The 23,700-nt window shown below is 37.7% G+C and overlaps 1 protein-coding gene across 1 annotated transcript in view; it reads left to right on the top strand.

Moving 5' to 3' along the window:
* Window positions 1-23,700, top strand: part of SMYD3 (SET and MYND domain containing 3) — a 437,259-nt gene that overhangs the window by 357,721 nt on the left and 55,838 nt on the right. The window contains exon 8 of the mRNA XM_075146580.1: window positions 3,429-3,539. Within this exon, the coding sequence (XP_075002681.1) occupies window positions 3,429-3,539 (111 nt within the window). The remainder of the gene's footprint in view (window positions 1-3,428; window positions 3,540-23,700) is intronic.

Raw genomic sequence — 23,700 nt, 5'->3', positions numbered from 1 at the left:
CAAGAGGACTCACTTTTTTTCTCTGCCGTTTGCATTAAAATAATTGATTTCAAATTTCCACAGAATCCTCTGTCTAGAAATTTTGTAGCTTATAGTCTGTTACAGAAAACATAAATTAAGTCCACTGCAGCATGGCAGTACTGGAAAATTGTGTCCACCTCATTTGGCAGATGAGGAACATGAGAAACTAACCACCATACCCATGGTTAAAGAATTTCTGTGTCAGAGCAAGAAGCAAGGCTCAGACAGTGCTGCATTTTTAAGGAGAAAGTCTTGAGAGTCAGTAAGTCTCACGGCTGTTAAATAATTCCCTGCCTTCATAAATGTTATTTAATATATATTCTCCAGTTCGGGGGAAAAGATTTACTGCATTCTTTATAAGCGATGCAATAAAGAGGCAAGCTTTGGTCAGCTGAAATAATGTTTTAATTAAGACCATACATCCCACATGCAAATACCATTAAGACAACCTTTGATAAATGGGCATGTTTCCTAAATATGTACAAGTTAAATGAGCCTTGCATCTAATGAAGGGATCCAAAATTAAAACAAGTGTAGGAGAGACTTGAATACAGAATTTTTATGTTTAAACGATTAAATGATTAGTATAGACTTAGTCACCGTTAGGTTGATCATGTTTCTAAATATTCTAATTACATTTTCCCACTCAGTCTGCCAGCTACAAACATTTTTTCACTTACAGATTTCTGGTGGCAGGACTGGGAATTTGGACTTGGGCCTCTGACAGAAAAAGAAACCCTAAGTTGTTAGAACGCTAAAAGGAGGTATCAATGTGGCGAAGCCTCTTGTCCTCCTCCTTCTGCCCAGTCATATGCTCTAATCCAGAGCAGGTTGTTACGTGACTGTTCATATCCACAACTGTTTGGTAACCTCTGAAGAAGAAATTACTGGTTTCAAACTTGTTCCTGCTTCCAAGGTTTCTGCAACATGGCAGGCAGGGAGAAGCCAAAAATGAAAATAGAAAAAGGGATGAAGCCTGTAGGCTGAAGATAGCTAACGCACGTTTGATGTTAGCTGTGTGTTTGTTTTGCAGTATTAGACCTGAAACCTGCCTAATGATGGATTCAACAGTAATGATAGAGTTTAAACCATTGTCTTAAGTATTTTGGCAAAGAATAGACTAATCTCACATGAATGGTTTTTCCCAGAAGATTCCTACTGTCTTGCACTGTGCCTGAACTTGATTAAATCCCTTTTACTGCTGGATGCCACCTGAACCTAAAGCCCAGTAGGACATAGGTCAGAACCAGTGGTGTTTATGCAGAGGATAAGAGAAAGGGAACAAGCCAGTGTGTGGAATGATTTTGACAAAAACCACTTGCGAGTTGCAAAGAGACATGAAGATCAGAGGCTTGTGATGGGAGAGGGAAATTGGGCTTGGAATGGCTGAAGGATGAGGTTAGGACTACAGCTTGACCAGAAACTGCTTTGTGGGAAGGAAGGGAGACAGATCTTTCTTACCACACCAGGGAGGATGCAGAGTTGGACCAGCTGGGGAAAGAAATGAGGACAAAGTTGGTGGGATTGAGAAACCAGAGTAGGGCAAGAAGGACTGTTAACTTCGGAGAGTAAGAGTGTTGGTGATCAAATATGGGGAAAAGGTGTAAGATGAGGTAGAAAAGGAGGCAGAAGGGCAGATCTGGGACTGGCAGGATGACAAAATTGACCCATTGTACTAAGAATGGCTATGTAAGGAGCTAGAACTGAGGGCTGGAAACCAGGTTTAGATAACCAGGTGTGGACAATAAGACTGGAAAATGATAGTCATGTCCAGGGGCAGAGAAGAGAGAGAATGAGAAGAGGGACAGATTGGAGAGAATGGGGCAGAAGAGACCTAGCTTGGGAGAAAAGAGTGGAAAAGAAATAGGCAAAACAATTTCCATCCATTCACCACAGAAAGCTCAGAGGGAAGCCTACAGCTCCTGTGTAAATGATTAGTACAGACTGTTCTGCTGCAAACCAGCAGTGGTGAAACTAATCCCCTCTCAGCTCAGACACGCACAAGCTGGGACAGAAGAACATTATATAGAACGCAAAACCTAACAAAGTTCTCGCGTTTTCTAATTTTTTATTATCTGTGGAACTTTAATTTGTCTCTTTCATTAATTATACTATTAATCCTTAATTATGAGACCATATTTTTTTTCCCCGCAGGCTTTCTGCTTATGATAATTTTAAATGCTTGACTTTGCCATCTCAGTAGTCATCTTTTAATACAGTCCTCCTTCAATATGTAATCAAATTACACTGTAATAATGAAAAAATGCAGACATTGTTTTAGTTGCTCATTAATTGCTCATTTAATTAGAATGCTCACTAATTTGCAAAATGCAGGTTCTGACAATGGATTGAATAGTCATTACTACAAATTGGTCAGGTTTTCCTGTAATTTCTTTGAGTGGGACACTCACGATTTAACTGAGAACCATGTGACAATTCTCCCAATTAGTTGAAGTGTCTAGGCTTAGGATGGAATAATGTGACCTGATTTTTTTAGCTCTGACCTCTCTGGAGTGTTTCAAAGTGTGTTGAGTGTAATCACTCAATAGCACGTATGACTGAATGCTGGTCTGAGCTGGGCTGTTATTTTCTTATATTCTTTCCCTTCTCATTAGTTTGTGCCTGTTCAGCATTTTAAACATTTGAAGAACTCTAAAAATGGTTAGCCCTGTAAAATTCTTTCTGGCAGGCGTCAAAGTGAACGAACTACAGACTTCCCTGTAGTTCATTGGAATTCACTCTGTAGAGCATGAGGAGTTGAAAATGGCACAAATGTAAGCATTTTCTTTTATAGTTTTAATAAATCTTCTTGTCAATAGTTTCAGTAACTTTGACTGCAATGTTTTTGTTCTTCCTTAGTCACAAAGGAAACATCAAAGACATACTGAAGATGGGTATGACATAAGAGGAGCTTTCCTCAGGCTCAAACGTATATTTGCAAGAAAGTAGGGGCTTCCCTGAGACAAAATTTTTGGAGGTAGTTGGATGTTGTACAACACCAGTGCTAAATACACACTTAAGCTTTGGAGCTAGACAGAAAATGAGATTTCATGCACAGGGAATTCAGACACTGAGCTGCTTCTCTCTCTTGCCTTTCTCTCTCTTCTTTTTTTCTTCCAAATTAGGATGAAAAGTTGAAATAGTGATAATTTTGGGGGGATTAATAATTTCAAACAATATCGATCTGGAAATGTGAAAAAGTGCTCCTCCATGGAAATTATTTTTGGTCCTTTTTTTCACCCTTTGTAACAGTCGTCAATTTTTTCTAGGAAATCATCTGTTAAGATAAAATTTTATTTTATGCTGGAAAAATGTTGTATCCAAAAATGTTGCCTTAGCTATACATACACCGAATATGGAATTTTTGTAAAATATACCAACTCTGGGTTTGTATGTACTGCACACAGCTCACCATCAGCTATATTGAATCACTGATGCCCACCATTGAACGCCAAAACCAACTGGTGCGACAGTATTGCTTTGAATGTGACTGTCTTCTCTGCCAGAATCAAGAAAAGGTAGGTTGAGTGAAGAAATTCCTTGCCAATGAAACAGAATTTTCCTGTCAGCAGCTTCCCTTCCTTTACATAATACTTATCTTTTGCTACTAATTGAATGGCCAGAATAGAGAAGAAAATGACCTCTGCCCTCAGTGCTGTTTATGTTGCTATGAAAGACAACTATGAAGGAAAGAAAAGCAGGAAATGTTGACAACATGATAAGAAGAATTTCTTGCTAAAACATGCATTGTTCGTAAAGCTAGGAACCACTTTCAGTTCCAAGATGTGGTTCAGATCATTTTGAGATTCAAGGATCTCTGAACATGAGAGTTAACATGACTTTAAGCTGAAAGGAAAGGATTTTTTTTTTTTCCTATTCAAAAGAATAATCTTGGAACTTTAACTGAAGCCACTTGTCTGATGCTACAGGAAGGCTGTGCTTATCCTCATAATAATGTTAAATTAATGTTAAATGTTTAAAAAGTTAAATTAATTCTGACAAACATCTCCATCAATAATTTTCAAGAACTACCAGACATATTCAGCAGTTGTTAGAGAGAGTGGTGAACCTCCTTGGATGACTGTAGTTTTTATGATCTCTTTCACAGGTTCTTGAAGTAGCAGGTCAGTAGTTGTAGTAGATAAAATTTTGTTCAGTGTGACCTTTTACTAGGGTTCAGCTTAGTCTGGTTTAATGATATTCTGGGTTGCTTCATATTTATACAGCCTGGCCAGAATAGTTTTGGCTCCAAGCCTGATGAGAGATCAAATGGAATATGCAAAATGAGACTGGCTTCATAGCAGTTTATGCACTTTGTCTTTCTAGTTATATGTACACTTGTTCTTGTGTTCACAAATGCCTGTTTTGGGTGAGTCACATGCCACAGCTAAATGTGTTCCCAGTAGATTAGAAATGGTAAGAAAGGTATTGATGAAAATGTGATTCCAAGGAGCATGATATGATTCATGAAACAATTGCTGTACAGCAAAAAAAGAAAAAAAAAATCACTGAAGTTTAAACTCTGCGTTGGGTAGGACAGTTGTGTATGTGTAGTTTTGTTCAAGCCAAAGTACACCCATTGAATACATAATGTATCCTTTGATTCATCAGTAAGCAGTTCAAAAAAGAGAACATAGAAAAGTTTCAGGCTTATGACATAATGCTAAATTACTTCCTGTCCGTGCAAAAGTTATTAGCTTTCTGTGCCCGATCAAGATTGCTGCAATGCTACTCAGAGGCAGTGAAAGAAGGTGGACCTCTTTTTTTCTTTCTTTTAAAGATGCTCACTCAACTGCCATGAAATCTTAGATTAGTTTTGGGGAATGGCATCCCCACAGATGCAGTGACAATTAAGAAAAATAAATAGTCTAAAGAGTCTTTAAGGATCGCTTAACAGTTTGTGAAAGGGTAGACAAGTGGTGTAAAGACCATTCAGCATGCGGAATGTTTGAAGAAACAAGATCCGCAGGCTGGAGTACACTTCACTGTTAAGAGTCAACATACAACATCAAAAAATATTGTCGTGAAATTATATGTGCATATATTGATGAAAACAATAGTCTCATATATAGGTAAAATTAATTAATGATTTTTTCTCTTTGAAATTTTTAACTCTGGTTTGAGTTCACATTCTATAGATCTTTTTTGCCCATTGGCAAAATTCCCTGTGGGGATGATATTGCAAAATGTTTGGAAAGCTTTTTGTGACTGCATTCTGAAATTCTGTAGTTTCCTCATTGTTACCATGTGAAGAGGTTTGTGAAGGGCTAGGAACCTGTCAAGTTTGTCTGTTGATGTCTATGAAGAAGACATCTTTATCCGCAGCTTCAGGCTGGGATGATTAGATATAATCTGCAGCAGTCCTCATAGTACTGCATTTCATTTCTCTGAATTTTGACAGAAATTTTATAAATACAACTGTTTACATGACTAACTTGGAAACAGGTTATTTTTTTTTTCCATTGATCTCAGTCACTGTCGTTAAGCTGAGAGGCATGTAACACTGCAGCTATAGTGGGAGATAATATTTTCGGAAATTCTGTTTTTTTAAATTACAGAATGGCTGGATTTAGATGCTTAAAAGTCATCAATTGGCAAAATTATTCAATAATATCTCTGCTGAAATACCGCTGATACTGAGATAAATTTCCAAGACATCTTGGAAAATTTTTAGAAGGCAAAGTCTTTGTCAACAGAATAGGCAACGGCTGCAACTTTGGGTCATCAAGGGTGGCAGATTCAACATTATGATTCAATAAACGTAATCAGCTAACAGTAAATTCCCATATTGCAACATTGCTTTGCAAATACGATAGCTTAGTCAACAGCAATCCATCTCATAAATCTTTGTTATAGGTAAAGATGCAAATTCCATTTTGGCTAAGAAATGCTTTATGCCTTAAAGTAAGTTCTTGGGTGTTGGGGATTTTTTCAGTTGTAGTTATCTCATCAAAAAAGCTAGAATCCTTTTTCTAACAAACACTTAGAGAGATCATAGCTTCTTGTCACTCCCAAATTCCAGCCTTACTGAGTGTGCCTGCCAGCTGCTGAACACATACTAGGGACCAGTGAAAGCAGAGGAATCACTCCTGAGATGCACACATCGATTTACAGTAAAACTCTAAGTCAAGTCATTTCTGTTGTAGTTTTCATTCTACATCTTTTGTAGTGTTTTAAAAGCGATCCTGAGTATCCTGTGGGAAATATACGTTATATGCCCTTCATATAAACTTTATATATATGAGTACTTAGTTACATATATGCTTATTTACTCATATTTATAAAATACTTTGCAAGTTTCTTATCAATGAAATTCATGTCTCCTGCTGTATTTTCTAAAAGCTTGTTCATTTAGTCTTATATATCCAAGTGAGGAAGGAAGACGGTATCAAGTTTCTGTTCTCAAGTCAGTTACTGACTTCATCAGTGACCTTGGGTAATTAATTTTATTCAAAAGCAACCTTTGTGTTTACTAAGACCCTGCCCTTATTTTTCATAATTAGTGATAAGCTACCATTTTAATTGGAACTGAACAGATTTTTGACTAGAAACCAGATCAGTCTGTCTAAATCAGGGACCATTTTTGTGAATGTTCTGTGAAGCTCTGTTTTGCTCAGTTTCCCCAAATGCAGCATGAAGATGACAATTCATACTTCTGCTGAGTATTCTCATGTCCAAAGGATAATAAAAAAAGATGCTGCATTTTCTAAGGTCTTTTAGTTTTAAGTGCTGGATTTATTTTAATGAGAATAATTCCTTGAAGTGGAATGGTTTGAGGTTTAGTTGTGTGCTTTATGCAGTTTCCGTTGCCACGTGGTGTCTTAGTGCTGTGTTAAAAAAAAAAAAAAAAGGTCACATTTAACTTCAGACATCTACATGAGCAAATAACAGATTTAGCCTACAAAATGCTACTAATTTCTCCTAACTTTAGTTAGGCATCTAATCTAAGCCAGTTTTTAGCCTCCATACCCAAAGAAAAGACAAGCAGCTCATTCATACTCTTATGCAGTAGAAATCTGTGAAAACTGGAATGGATATAAGAGGTTAAAGGAATGCCTTCAAGTAAATACCCACACTTTAGACAGAAAAAATTGGGTGAGATAAATTATGCTGCTCCATGATGTACATATAAACACAAAATCAAGAATCCCATGATTACGTTTCTGTGCTAGCTGACATGGGTAGCAGAGTGCAGTTGCAACTATGTAGGTTTCAGCACACTAACATCCAGATTGTCAGTAAAATTTGTTTATGCAGATCACTTCAAGCATTTCTCTCTGGCTGCTGCTGTAGACAAATGTATCTTACAGCCAGTGTCACTGCTTCTTCACTGTTATTTGTGCTAAAATTGATTAAACTCGGATAGTGGTTACATCATACTACAATCACACAGTTTAGCTATGCATACAAACAAGAGTAGTATATCAAAGTGCTCTTTTGCCATTCTAGGTTACATGATTCTGCGAGGGCTTTTTCTAATATTTCAGTTCTCTGATGAACTATGATTTAAGAGGCAACTTATCTATGAAGAAATATTCTTTATTTCTCATTTACTGTAATATTTCATGTCACAGCTATATAAAACAGCAAAATTCACTCCGACACCAGCAATGACTTTAAAATTCACAGTCACTCGGACTTTTTAGCTAGATATAGCAATTTCATACAGCATAAGAATCTTCTCTAACCACTGCCTAAGTATACACAGTTCATTTGCACAATTGTCTAGATCTGAGACTGTAATATGGCAAAGGCTGCATTTTTAAGTATACTGAAACAGGCTGCAGCCCAACCACAGGGACCCTGTTGAAGTTGAAGTTGGGTCACACACAGTGTGAGCAGACACAGCCCTAGACTAAATTGAGGGGTCCGTGGTTGTGCAGTCACAATTGCGTTGCATATCATGACAGCAAACGTTCCTCACTGATCACTGCTGATGAAAAGACTTCGAAGTGAATCTCTGCTTGCTATAGAGTAGTAGTTTTTTATCTGCCTTTCCAACTGTGAGCACAGCCGTGGAATAATCCAGGTGCATACCTGGCATGAAGGATGAGAAAATATGGAGGCAAACAGTGGCAACTAGCTGGATCTGTTGTTCTCAAATACTTTTTGGTGCCTGGGCCTCAATATCAGCTGCATTTTGATTCTAAGAGGTCATACCATAATGCTGGCCAATCTCTTTTAGCAACTGGTCAAGCAGCCTGGCTGCTGATTTGACAGGGGAAGAGTAGCAAGTGCTAACACATCAGTGTAAACTGGTTAAGGTAAGATTAAGGTGAACCTTTTCACAGTACAGTTACTGCCAAATTAAATGGCACTAGCTACAAATCTAAACCATACTTTTAATTGATTTTGGCCCAAGTTGAAAAAAAAAAATCAGTAACTAAAGAGGGGAAAAAAACATGTCTTTCTAAAAGTCACTCATAGAATATTTTCTGACTTGCAGTGCTGCTGTAATGTCTTCAGTTCATTGTATCTTTGACAGCTTTATACATTATTATTTGCTTCATTTTAAGATGAATCTCCACTGTAATTCAGAAATGTGTGCCTTCCTAAAAGCTGAACTCTCGGCAACGTATTACCATTCCAGCACATAAAAGCCCCTTACGTTATTTATAATTAAAGATGGGATTACATTGATGACAAACATTTTAAATGGAGAACAGTTTTTTCCACAGTCATGAGCCAGAGTATTGTTCATGTTCTACATTTTCAGCCAAGGATTTCAGGGAGATTTGTGCTTATAGAATCACTTCGTTATGAGTCGTCTTTCTCCTTTGGAGCCAGGATTTAATATTTTAGTCTAGCTTGGGTTTTGGAAGGCTTTATTTATTACAAGGTCAAAAGCAATGGGTTTGAATCTGAATCATTTTTATATTTGGCCAGTATTTGATAGCTGCCAAAGCTAATAATAACATAATGCCAGTAAGTATGTTATTCCTTTAATCAGTTTATTGCTTTGCTTAGTACTTACTTATATTGCATCCTGAGTTTTGGTAGAGAACATCACAAGTCCAGTTTCCAACTCAAGGACTCTCAAAATTAGGTCACCTGAACAGCAGCCAAACCATCTATATCTACATGAAAATGTCACCTGCATTTCTTTGGCTGGTATTGTGCTTCCACCATCTCTTTTATAAAAAAACACTGAATGAGTTCCTGAACCTACTAGAAGTTTTGACATTTTTTTCCTGTCCTAGGAAACAACACAACTGTAGTTTAGGAATTTCATCAAATGTAAATGGTCCTCTACGTAAGTTGATCAAATTTGTTGCTAGAGCATATGTCTGTGGTCGATTTGCCTCACCAAAGTTTCTGAGAGGTGCTTGAATATGGCCAAGGATAGAATTTACCCAACATTTTTACTTTAGATCATCATGTTTGGTGCCAGCAATACCATTGAAGAACATGTGCTTGAATCACAGAGGCATTGTTACATTAAAAATATTATTATTGACTGTTGTTTTGAATTAGCATGTAAAGCTTCATACAAGATCACTGTACTGGTGTTAGTGCAAAAATATCACCCCTCCTCAGGGAGCATGTATTTAGGACACAGGAAATACAAAATTATATGTTAAGAAGTGCCTTTTTGAATTGCTGAATTGTCAAGTTCCAGAAGTTTGTGTCCCAGTTTCCCCAATATTTATTTATTTTCAGGCATTTATATTCTCACTAAGTTTTCCAAGTACAATATGAGAGATGAGATCTCCAAATTAATTCAAAAGATGAAGCCTGGGAAGCAAGGATTAAATAGGATTGTTGAAAACAAGTCTGTTCCTATAGCTAACTGAACATAAAATCCCTTGATCAAAGCAAAGAATAAAGTAGAAGCTTCTGTATCTCTAGTCATGATTCTAAGGTACTTGCTAAGTACTAAAGTGCTAAGGGTGTGTTAAAAAAAAAAACATCAGGACTTTGTTCCAACAAAATGCTGGTTTAAGCCATTTCCTATCAAAAGATAGAGTTTGTAATAGTTTATTTTAGAAATTGTCTGTTCATTCCTCGTCTTCTTTTTACTGTTTTGCCACTAGAACTGCCTTTTGAAGCAAACTGCAGAAGGAAGTCAAGCCAGAGCTCAGTCATATTTCACCCACCTACCCTTTCAGCCCAACATTAGTATAACCAGTGCCTACAAAAGCCAGTGGCAGTAATTAGCAGCCCACTGGGGCATAATGCTGATTCTTTCCTTAGGTGGTTGGCTGATGAACAGTTCCTTCCTTCTGGCAAGACATTTGGTAGTGACATAAACCCTGGATCAGTTCCTGAAATCAGTCTAACACGACTCTGTTCCCTTTCAGAGGATCTTACCCTCTTGGGATATGTTTCCAAACAGCCAAGGACAGAGGGCTTTTTTTTTCTAGTGCCAAAAATGACACTAAAAAACAAGGCAACAGCTTCTAATTTCTGGGCTCTCTTGTTCATTAACAAAGGCATCATCTCTTCAGCTTCTTAGCATTTCTTACATGACTTCTGAGGCTTCTTCCATCTCTCAACATCGTAATTTTTTCCATCAAAGGGTAGTCACAGATAGTGACAAATGGACTATGATCATTTTTCCATGACAACTTACCTCTCCCAGTTCCTTCAGGACTGCCTCAGTGTGCTCTGGTCACGACTTGGCAGCAGTCAGCTGGTGCGCACTTGGGTTGTCAAAGGTCACAGAAAGATACTGCTGTTCTTATAAATAGACATGAGTTCAGAGCTGTATGCAGAATCCTTGCCTGTTCAAGGGATCCTTAATAGGGAAACTTGTATCAATTTGGTCCACCAAGTTCATATTTGAGCCAACATAGGAGTTGGAGCGCGGCACTCTCCCAGAAGTCTGGCTTTCTGCTCGTCTGAGGGGAGCAGAATCTCATTCCCTTCAGACCCAGCCATCTAAGAGGACATGTAAATCTTCTGGCAGATGTTTTAAGCAGAAACACTTTTTTGCCAAGGGCAGGGAATCCGCTCTCATCACTATTTCAGGTTGTAGCGGCTACATTTAAGTGCCTGGCTAGCAGTGTTCCCCCTTTCCGGACACCCAGCTTCCTTGGGACTGTCATTAGAACTAGTTATTACTGTTATGATTTCTTTTTTTCAGACGGTGTCATTCCTATAGCAGTCACTATTTGGTCTCTGCTGAATGATAAACAGAAATAAGAAAAGTCTCTCTCTGAGTTAGCAATCTAAAATAAACATACAGAAGATAGAATATGCTGAGAGAAGCAGCAGTAATTTAAAACATAAGACTAGATCAGACAAATCATTTTCCAAACTCCTTTTCCTGCAGTGATTTTGGGGAGACTAGTTCACAATTTTTTTTCTAAATATATATTGAAACAAGTCGTTGCTTTATCTGACTTGAATCTCTGAATTCTCTTTCACTGAGGTTGCTATAAGTCTTGTGTGTTTCAGCCTGTCAAGGTGGTTTCTGATATCAGTAGTACCTAAGGGAATAATCTTGATTTTGGATGCCTTTTGATCTGTTTATCAGTCACTTTCTTTTACTCTGCAGGATGTTCAGTCTTTTTAAATCCCATGAATTAGGTAATTTATTTGAAACACGATAGGTTTTAATTCAGATCCCATTTCAGTCAGAAAAAAAGATGTTGCAACTTTAAACTGCAGAGTTTTCTGGACTGACTGGGATTCAATTTTCTGGGTTCAAAAATCTCTCCTGTTGAAGTTCTTCCACTGTGGACAAAATAATATCTGCATCAGAGCAAGAATGACATTTTATCCTAGGTGTCAGAGCACTCCCTATGGAGTGAGGGGATCCCATGATTCTGTCAGTGCTTCAGGCAATGGATAAGGTTCAGGTGAGTCCAGGATACAGACAGTTCACCCGATCTTTTTTCTAGATTCGTGCTCCAAATCAAGTAGAAATAGGAGCTTGGATCTTTGCCTTCCCAAGTGTATATTGTAACTAATGGGCTATGAATTTTAAAGAAAAAGGAAAAGAAAGTGAGTGGAAATACCTTTTTCTCAGTTCTGTGGATGTAAGCTAAATCCCTTTCTGACAAGGAATGAATTTTACCATTTACCTTTAAAGGCCCAAGCCAGGACATCAACAATATATGGGCTGATTATAACTTCAACCTTTGCTGGCATGCTGTATATTTTGCTTCCTCTCTCCTGATAGACTCTCAGCTCTTTGGGGTGAGTACTCTTTTTACTCTGTACAGTTTAAAAACCTGCAGAACAGTGTGGCTGTGATTCTGATACTGCCAGATTTATAAATAATAGCAACGGTAAAGTCTACAAACATTCTGAGTCATACCAACATGGAAGAAGAAAACAAGATGGAAAAGGACTCTTTATCAGCAAATTTGTGAGTAACTTGAAATAGCAGACAATTGTATTGGCTCACTGAAATTTTTTGCAATAGGCCATCTTCAAGTAATTTCAGCAAAAGCTTTTGTCATCTCCAAACTCATTCCCTGTTGAAGACATCACCCAAAACTAGTCCAGAGGAACCTTTTTCATTCTGGAAAAACAAATTCTTTCATAGAATTGTGGTTCCTATGATGCTCCTTCATATCAGTGCATCCTGTGTCTTTCTCTTCTGAATACACTTTCTTCATACTCCAAATTTCTGGTTCCTAATGCCATCCTGATTGTATACTATATACTTTCTTTAGATGTTGGGCAGTTTGTTGTCTTTTTGTTTTATTTTCCTTAGCCGAAAAATTGTGCTAATAAATAATAAATATAACTAAAATAAAACTAATAAACCTTTCTTAAAGTATATTTTTTCTGAGATCAATTACTGTCCATACAATGCCTGGAAATCACTAGAATGAAGTACTACATATACAGTAGGTGTAAATGCTTGGTGAAACAAAAGATTAGCTTCATTGCTATGTCTATTGTCCTAGTTTTCTGATAATTCCAATCACAGGAGAGGAATAATGAGTGGTTTTGTAAAGCAGACTTGTGCACAGTGGGCCCTGAGGTAAGATCACGGTTTTACTTTATATGGGTCAAGAATGGGTTAAAAAAAGTCTGGAAAAAAATTTAATCTAGTAGTCCAGATTTTAATCTGGTAATCTGCCCCATTGTTAAATCTATGAACTAAACAATCTCCTTAGCCTGTCTGCTTGCTAGGAGGAACAGTGTATTCTGTGATCCATTTCACTGCAATTACTTTTTGTGGTGAAGTGGACATGTATCTACACTGGACGAAAACAGGTCTTAATGGGAAAAGCAATATTGTATGTATATATGTATGTGCACATGGAACACACAGGGGCAATTTTAAAGATATAACTTTTTAGTGAGCAATATATTACACATGCAGTACATGGTGGTGGTTGTTGTCTTTTGCTGCTATTTGTTTTATGATCTTTGGTAAGTAATGTTTCATATCTCCCTCCATAAAGTAGATATAGAAATGCCCATTATCCAAGTAACATTTAAAATACGAATTATTCTTTAGAATATCTCAGTATGAAACTTACTACAAAGACTCACATTTTTGTTATTTCCCATGCCACATTGTGGAAGTGCATCTTTCACTTTAGTCTTATTTAAATGAAGAAAGATAGCTTTCCTGTCAGCTGCCTCTAAACTTTTAGACATTCTTTGCAAGCCAAATTTTATTTTTAATTTTATTTTCAAAGATTGATTGATTGGTTGATTTAGGACCCTGTGGCAAGGTCGTCAGGTATCATGACTTCATTCTAATTTCTTTTTGACAGTGCAATTCTTCAAAGTTTGGGGCTTTGGCTGAATTTGTAGGAAGCAGCATAGGTTGAGAAAGACAAAATCAGGCTCTTCAGTGCCTAAATCAATTCCAGTCCTTAACTAATATCCTCTGAGGTCTATTAAAGCAAGAATGAGCTCATCTGAATCGCAAGGAAGTCTATAACTTTTGAGACTGTAGAACTGCGGACTGAATACTTTGGATTGAAAGATTGCTATGGTAAGCAACGTGCCATATCAATTTCTTGCCAGTAATTTAATTAATATCACAACAATGCAGTAACTAAATCTGTAGTTATAAATTCTGCATTTGTGAGCTTTATTTTTAGACATGAATGGGAACTTTTTGTGTGTAAAAGGCAGCAGGATTGAAAAGGCTGAATTTACTCCAGCCATGTGAGTTACAGCAGAGAACTGTGTAATTTGTTGTCCCATTGCAGGATGTCCTGTTATTTTCCACAAGATTGCTCAGTGAATTGTATGAAAGCCATTGATTACACTGCAAACAATGATTTGAATTGGGGAGCATGGTAAAACAGTGTATGACAACTCTGCTCGAGATTTATCTGACCACAATCATTAAGAAAAATATGTTGCTGCATCATATTGCTTTAGAAAAGATAAGGCATGAATCTTTGTCTTAGTCAGCGCTGGCAAGTGTTGGATATAAACTAAAGTTTCAGCACTTCCTTTTACAATATCTAGACAACTAAATTTTTACTCTCAAAATATTTCTAGTGTACATCTTTGTTAAGTTTGCATCATTCCCGTGCACAAAAGAAGTCCTTCTGAGTCCTTTGATGTGATTCCAGCTACTGCCTAATAATATAGTAGTTTGAATCTATAGGGTATAGGGGAGAAAGATACTGTGAAGTTCAGTTACTAGTACATTGTATTTGGTTAATGAAGGTGGGGATCCATGCAAAGTGAGCTGCTTCTCCCCTACCCCAAACCCTCACCTGCAGAAGAAATTTAAAAAAGGAGGGGTTGAGTTAGCATGCTTTTCAGAGGGGTGACACTCATCCATCTGACTGGGAAAAATATTTTAGAACAGTATGTCTGTTTTGAAGGGATGAGTGAAGTACTTAGTGGAGAGTACTTATCAGGAGACGGAGAAATAGATTACTAGTACCGTGAACTGGTTTTGGAATTTTGGAAAATTGGAAATCCAATATAGATTATGTATCACCAAATTATGTTGTTCTAGCAGGTCCCATAAACAGTTGCTTCCATGTGTCTAACATGGAAGCATGTCTAACTTTCAGTACACGTTTTGTGATCTAGGCTACCTCTCCTTGCTTTGAATCACCTTGGCCGATCACCACGGGGCACGTAAAAACTTGGAACAATGGCAGTCAACAGGAACCAGCTGCATGATAGCTATTCAAACAGTAAATAAAGGCCCCGAGAAATATTCAAGGGTCTTATAATAGTTTCCATGACATTATGACATTTTAGAGAATGTCCTTTTCACTCTCTGGGATGTGGCCATTTTCCTATTTTTTGTGACAATGACTAAAATGTCCGTATTATTGAATCAGAATAATAGAGTACTAGAAAGGTCCTGGAAACTGTTTCAAGCACTCATTTGCCTTAATGGAGTGTTTCTAGCTGCTTCACTTAAAGACTGGAAGAACCTCTATTGGTTTAAATTGGTGTTAGTTAGAGGATAGTCAATAATAATTCTCCAAAGTAGAAGTTCTTGGAACAACTAAAACACTATACAAAACACCATCTTTTAAAGGTATTTGCATACCTCTCCTTTGATTATATGAAACTAATATTCAGCTAGGGGACGATCAAATTTGTTGGCAAAATTCTAGAGGCAGAAACTCCAGATACCATTCTCTGTCAAGAGCTGCAGTTGTACAAAATGAATTCAACCTTTTTTTATTCATGACTTTAAAAAACTTGAAGACTGGTCAGTGTGGATTTGAGGATTGACACTGAATATTCAAGCAACATGCTAGTGAGTTAGGCAGTCAATTTTTATCAGTGCTCTAGGAATTGCCACTTTCACTTTTAGATCTGTCAAATACTTTAAGGTATAGAGTAGATTGATCAACTGTGTATGATCTTAACCATGTTGCATATGCTTTTCTAAACCCTAAACTCCCTGTATTTCACACCCATTCATTCAGAAAATATATGCTGCAGTAAATATTGTTGTTTTACATTGCAGTATACATTAAAAAACCATAATTACTATAACTACCATTTTATCATGTGATATATCATGCATTAAGATATTAAATCGTTTTTATATTAGTGTTCAAAATAAATATCTAACTTCATGTGAGTGTATCTTCAGTTAGAACCAATAATTCACTGGGCATTCTGCTCTGGTGAGACCCCACCTGGAGTACTGTGTCCAGCTCTGGAACCCTAAGCACAAGAAAGACATGGACCTGTTGGAGCGGGTCCAGAGGAGGGCCACAAAAATTATCAGGGGGATGGAACACCTCTCCTATGAAGAAAGGCTGAGAGAGCTGGGGTTGTTCAGCCTGGAGAAGAGAAGGCTCCTGGGGAGACCTTATTGCGGCCTTTCAGTACTTAAAGGGGGCTTATAAGAAAGATGGGGACAAACTTTTTAGCAGGGCCTGTGGCGACAGGACAAGGGGAAATGGTTTTAAACTAAAAGAGGATAGATTTAGACTAAATATAAGGAAGAAATTTTTTGCAATGAGGGTGGTGAAACCCTGGGACAGGTTGCTCAGGGAGGTGGTAGATGCCCCATCCCTGGAAACATTCAAGGCCAGGTTGGACGGGGCTCTGAGCAACCTGATCTAGTTGAAGATGTCCCTGCCCATGGCTGGGGGGTTGGACTAGATGACCTTTAAAGGTCCCTTCCAACCCAAACTATTCTGTGATTCTATGATTCTAAATTCTTCAAATCACTGAAGCATAAATTGAACTTTGATACACAAATAACTACACCTCTACTTAGTGAAGTGTTTAGTCATTCTCATAAATATTAATTTTAATGGGATTTATGCATGCGTTTAAACTTAAGTACATATTTCAGAATTAAGGAATAAAGCAGATTTGCCTTATAGCTGTCAATTTGTTTGGTAAGATAGACCTAGAGATTACCTTAACAACTGTGTAATGTCTAAGACAGTCTGAAATACCAGCCTCACAGTTGCTAGGGATTAGGCTGAACAGTATCCTTCCTCAGGTAACCAAATTACCCACAGGGTTTTTTTGCACTGATGCTGGAAATTACAATGGAATTACAAATGTGCCAAGAATTTTTGGGTGGTCTGGCATAAGGCCCTATTTCTCTGATGCTAAGCTGTAAGTACTTTCCTTTGCTTTTCCTCCCTTCGTCCCATCCTCTGGCTTTTATGAGTTGATAAATAATGAGCTTCTATTTATTGCTCTTCCCATGGTCCAATCAATTTTTATTTCAGCTTGTAACCTATGCGGCTTGGATGGGATTTTTGCAGTCACCTCTAAGCTCCTGAAATTAGGAGGTTTATAAAGGCAGTGCTGTCACAGACACAAAACTCGGTCCTGTTGCTCATGGAATAAACCGCGACTTCCATCGTCTTGACTGGGAGTAGGCATTGGGGTCTTGGGCCTGCAAAGTGCCGATCAATCCCAGGGGCCCGAGCTGTGCGCGGCACAAGGATTTTGTAAAACAGTACGGAGAAAGGGCAATGAAAAGAACTAGGATAGCCCTTGTGTAATTATGACTCTCTTTCACCAAAAGGAGTAGTAGTATTTAAGGGACCTAGTTTAAAAATAAATGTGGGAAATGTTTTGCTTAGCAACCAGAATGACCAACACTTAACTGAAATGACTTCAGAATGTGTTAAATAGATGTGCCTTTCATATGAAGAGTCTCCAGGTCCAGGCAAGATGCTATGGTGAAGTCTAGCTGCTTAGCCCTGTGTATTGTTTATATTTTGACAGATCCCCTTAGATACTATCTTGCTTTCCTGCTAAGTAGACTAGCATCCTCATATGTTGCTTTTTGAGAGAGGAAATACTGCCTGTAATGTTATTTGCTTAGGTTTTTATCACTAAGAGTGCATCTAAAACAGAAAATAATAACACTTAATCTGTAAGCATTATTGGTCTTTAAGAAGTTCAGTTGGGCTGTGATGTTCGAGAGTAATGAAAGCTTTGAGGGTTTTTGGTGTCTTTTCTCTTACTACAGGAATTTATAAATATACACTCGAAATATATATACACTCTAAAGATTGTTCTGACAACACACTTAAACATTAAATCACCATAATCATCAGTTATATATAATGCTTATCAAATAGTTTCAGAGAGTGTCCATAATAATCCTGTTTCTACAGTACCCAGCATTTTCATGAATGAATTGGAAGTAATTGCAAAATCATTGCCAGAAAAATTTGTGGATGACAAAGACTGAGAGAATAATAAACATTTATGAGGACAGGTAAATAATACAGAGTAACCGGAATTGCTTGGTAAATTAGACCTATTGAAATAAAATGCACCACCATTGCAAAGGTAGAACACATGTTCCACATCTGAAATGGGAATCTACAGCTATGATTTATTTCACCAAGTCTCAGAAAGCTACAGTGTAAATGTCGGCATCTGAGCTAGTTACTCTAGACTTCCTTTATGGATAAAATGGAGAAAAATGGACACACTTTGACTGTTATTCATCTGACGTATTTTAAGAGCCTGCTTTAGGATAATACAAATTACACCCTGAGAGTGCCTCTTTTTCTCTGTCAAATAGAAGGGTAGCCCAAATGTCTACGTTTGGTCAGATGCATCTCAGCATGGGTATCTGAACAGAAACGGAAAACATTGTGTTTTCCTCTGGCAAAGAAGGCTAATGTGACCTTTGAATCTAGAAGCAAGGGAGTCCGTAGGAAGAGGGATGTCAATTTGCTTCGCTATAAAACATTTATGAGATTATCTGTAATATACAGATGCAGTGATCTTTGAAAAGGCTGTTTAAAAATGTGTGTGTCTAAAAAAATCACAGAAATTAATAGCTGAAGTGGGATTGCAGTGGATAAGAGTGGAATATGAGTCTAACAGAAATGCAATTACTATTTTTGGTGTGCAGAATTGAGAGCCTGACAGATATTGGACTTGCAGCTGGAGAGATTGAGAACTGTTCCTCTCTAACCTTATACTTCAAGACTTAATTAAATCTAAGATGTTCTTGGGATAAACTTATCTTAGTCCCATTTAATTTTATTAAGTTTAACTGACTTCTTAAAATGGACTTGCCGATCTTAACTTTCTCTTTATTAAAAGCATCTCGTTTTAATAGATTTCCCACAGTTGTTTTTGCTGCCTCTTTTTAAATTTCTGAGTAAATATTGTAATGTTGTAACTAAGTTGGATAACGTTAAGGGAAGGTTATTCATACTACCATGTGAAGGTGCTTGGTTTTTTGCACTAATTGTACACAAGGTCTGGGGTAATCTTCATCTTGATTTGAATGCCTAAGTAGAGCACTTAAACATGAATGGTGTGAACAACTCTTAAATTTTCCAATACCTTTGCAATTTAGAGTATTACCAGCCTGTGCAGTTCTTATGCACTTCCAGACACCAGAGTCAGTAATCCATGAAGAGCTGATATCGATCATGTGAGGTAATGCAGCCTGCCTAATACTGAGCAATGCACTGCACATCTGCAATATGGCATCCAACTGCAATGTCTCTCAGAATTCAAAAATAAAAAGTACAAATTCAGTTTTTTCGCAAGTCGGGTTCACCCCTCTGAATAGCCTCACAGGGAACACAACATTGTTTTTGTCTGCAGACAGAGTAGCTTTGGAATTGCCGTGTGTCCCTTCCACCCTCTTCAGAGCCATATGATAGAAAACACAAGGTCTTTTCTTCTGACAGCTCGGCTTCTGGTGAGGACAGCCGTATGTGGATTGGAAAGGATAGCTGAACTGGCATTTATGGAGCTGACATTATTTTTCATGGGGCAGGGCAGGGGAGCTTTCGAAACTTCAGAAATCACATGTAAATCTTGAATCATGACAGCTCTGTGCAGTGATCGTTTCACATACTTGTAGTTCTTAACGAAGTACATTTGCAAGAGTGAAGGTAAGTGAAATCCTCAACTGAAGCTGTAGGCTTCTATAAACCACAGCCCTCATAATAACAGATGAAGGGCCTTTGATTCTGAGTTTAAACTTCATCCAGTATACAAATATAAATCCAACCCAGGTTCCAGTGTGGAGTCAAACTCTAGTACCACAGTTTGCTTCACAATAATCTGTGCTTCCCAGTGAGTATACATTTTTCTTCACCTATACAGTCCTCTATCACAAACTGCTGTCCCATCACAAAACTGTGGTGTCAAAGTTGAGCACAAATTATCTATGGAAATGAGAAAGACTTACAATGTTTTATAAGAAATTACCTCAGATATTTCGGGAAACTGCTCAAGTGTGTGCCTGTAGCTGCACCCACCTGTGATTGCTCGGCAGGCCCTCATACCCTGTTTGCTCTGAAGCACTCAAGTCACAAATTCAGTTTAGCTGCAGTATAGCAGCTTCCATATGACATTTTCTCACTGACATTTTTCTTCATCTTACTGAAAGTGAAGCTTCAGAAGATCTGCAATATCTTCTACTCGTTTAATGCTTTCCTTTTCCTGCCAAATATAAAACAATGAGTTACTGAGTTTACTAGAAACATACATTCAGTAGTTGCTGCACTTTTAAACAGAATCAGAAATAGAAAATTGTTATTTATGCTTTCAGAGCATAATGTATCAGAGATCTGTTTTAAATGTCATGCCCTAATTTAAATGTGTCTGAGCTCTTCTGACACCTTTTCCAAACAAAACCTAAGAAAACCTCTTTTGATTTGAACCCATCAAGTTGGTCAGAATTGTTATGTCAGATGCACATCTGTAGTTGCCACTTAAATTTTTAGAAATTAAGCAAATCGTAAGCCGTGGTCAGCAATTTATATGAAATGTTCAGATATTTGAGGTATCCGTAGCTTTTAAAGTGTTAAAATATTACAGTCCAGAAAACTTCCTTTTTAAAGATATTTTTAAAGCTTCTACAAAAAGAGAACAAGAACAGAATTATATGCTGCTGTCTCACCGGATTATCCTTATATAGTCACAGATTTTGTGTCCAGGAGGAACTATTATGATTATTCAGTGTGATTTTTCTGTCTCTTGCAAAAAATATCATACACAATAATATTTCATATTAAACCCCTAATTTCTGTTTGAACTATGGTTTATAGGCTTTTACCATTGTAAAACTGACATTTGCTGGTGCTTACATTACACACTTGTATTCCATTTGTGTATTTAGAAGAGAAGACACTGGTCATGGAAGGCTTTAGACTTTGTTTTTTACTCCTCTCAGGGCAGCCTGGCACTCCAATACCCCCTACAAAGCTTTGCTCATTTCTGCCTATGTGGGACTGGATACCTGAACACTGGAAACAGGCACATAAAGAAGATGCCCTTGAACCTACTTCTTGTAGGAGGAAGGCTGAGATGGAGAAAAAGAGGTGTAGGAGTTACTTATTGTTTGGAGTTTCCTGTCCCCACTTCTCCCTTCTGTGGAGGGAGGCGGGGAGTGCTTCACGGTTCCTCTCCATGGCAAATCTCTGGCTTGTTTCTCTACCTCCATCTGTGAGAAGGAGAAAGATGAACTTTGTGGAGAGGACAGAAAATCCATGTCCTATTTCTATCCTGTAGCCTAAGTATGAAAGGAAGACTAGCCCTTAATCAACCTTTTCAATGTTCAGGAGATTTTTGGAGGTGCAGTGCATTACAGATGAGCAATGCTGGGGCTGTGGGAGTGCATTTGGGCAGAGGGGGCAATGATGCTGACTGGTTGGCATATGCTTGTTTTGGTAAGAGAGATATCTTCTCTCAGAAGACATGCTGTCCATGTGGGAATCTTTTAACATGCAGGATTTTAAATGTTGGGATAGCAAAGAACAGTGACTGCTAACATCATTGCGTGTAAAAGCAGTGGTGCTTGCAATGAATAGGTAGGGAGCACTTTTAGGAAGTATAAGAAACAGGAGAGTAGTCAGGGAAAGAGGAGTGGTGGAAAGCAAAAGGAAGGAAGGAGAAACATATATCTGTACTTTGAAGATTATACTTGTTTCTAAGGAGAGTTCAGTTAAGGATAGGATGTGTTCAGGACACAGAATAGCAGAAGAGATAGGGAGAGAACAACGTGGGAGCAAAAGCATAGAAAGGAATGGAATAGGTGAACATTTTCAAATGCTCATTTCTGTGGTGGCTGATGTCTGTAATTGTTTCAGGAGATGGTGCTTTTATAATAAATATTCCTATCACTTAAAGCCAGAACTGCAGAACATTTTACATTTGATCGCTATGCAAACAGATTATAATCCTCATCAGATACCCTCTGGTTTTCCTATTTCTCTGTCTTTTGTTATAGCTTTGTTATAAGTGGTTATAGCTCCATTTTTACAAATGTCACTAATGGAACCTAAACTGTGGAAAACTGAGTAATATTTAAAGCAAATATTGACATTTAGTGGTGTATTGTGCACCACAGATTATTTTTATAAGCATTTACAGGATGTGCTGGGCAGAGCTGATCATGTCCGTTCTCAGGCTCCTGAAACATAGATTGCAATGAGTATCTACAAATTTAAAAGTCTGGAGAATAATTGGATATAAAAGATGGAAGTATTCTGAAAGAGAAACAACAACTAATGTTCTGATCTACAAGCTATAGAAATTGTGATGTTCAAGCAAATATTTAAAAAAAAATTGGTCTTGTTCTTGAATCCTTTATACAGTGAAATTGTTGTGAAATTTAGGGAAGGAAAGATGGTTCTTTATGGCAGGAAAATTTTGCTTTACAGACTATTTTGCATTTGTCCATTTTGAAGAGCCAAATAGATTTCAAGGCTAGAACTTTGTCTGGTTGAATTATGTAGGTGAGCCTTTTATGTACCCTAACTAAATTAAAGAAGATATGAAGGTACACAGTGTCCTTCTTTTGAGAGGTGTCAGGTGTAATGAGTTTAACATATAGCTTGTTTTACTAGAAGAGCCGAATACGATTGGAAATTGTTCCATCTAAAGGATTAGAAGAACAGGTCTAAGCAGTCAGGGATAGGTAGTCCAAGGGGTAGGTAGTCCATGGAGATTTCCAGAAAACTTCAGCATTAAGGTAATGAATCCCCAGGCATGTTTTATCAAGAAAGCTGTAGCAGCACCTGCCATGGTATTGGAAGAATGGAGAGATGGAACTGAAATGTTTCTGTTGCATCTTAACTCACCTTTTAATGAACAAGCACATGCTTGGAGTAAATGGAAAGCAGGTGCTGGAACCATCTTCCATCTGGAATAACTACTCAAAATAAGTCACAGGACCAATTTTGTCTTTCCTTGCGCCTTAGATTGTGGGTTCAGCTAGCACATCCAGTGAGACTTCTGCCTCCAATGGATTGTAACTAAGAGTATTGCGAGGTTATGTTCTTGCCATGGAAAAGCGTGTGTTGCAGCTGTGTTTTCTGCTGTCCCCATAAGCCTTCAACACTTCTACTCTCAGTTTTCTCCAGCACGCCTCTATGTGCAAAAGCTGAATTGTAAAGCATGCCAGTTTCAGCCATCATAAGGTTGTCATGCATTTTTGTGACTAGATTATCTAGTCTAATTATTTTTTAGACCAAGACACAAATATTTTGTTGTTCTGAAGAAGAAACTCCTACGTTTAGTGTCAATGTTAGAAATAAGGAAAATAATTAGGCACAAGTCGCTAACTATTCCTTCATTTTCAAAAGCCTCTTCCTTTTCTTCAGCTAGGGTTCTCCTTTTCTACAGATGAAGAACGCCTGTCTTCCTTTATTGTTGGAGCAAACCTCTGCTCACCTGGAGGTTTGACTGGGAACATGTTTTGAAAAGAGATGCTTTGAATGGGTGTTACTCTGTGGAAAGCCAAATCTCCCATAGCTGTTACTGCCATGCTCTTAGATTAAATTAAACAGTTCAGTGTAACTATTAATCGCT

This window comes from Calonectris borealis, chromosome 3, assembly GCF_964195595.1.
Source record: "Calonectris borealis chromosome 3, bCalBor7.hap1.2, whole genome shotgun sequence".
NCBI classification, from domain to species: Eukaryota; Metazoa; Chordata; class Aves; order Procellariiformes; family Procellariidae; genus Calonectris; species Calonectris borealis.
This window is presented reverse-complemented; position numbering and strand designations above follow the sequence as displayed.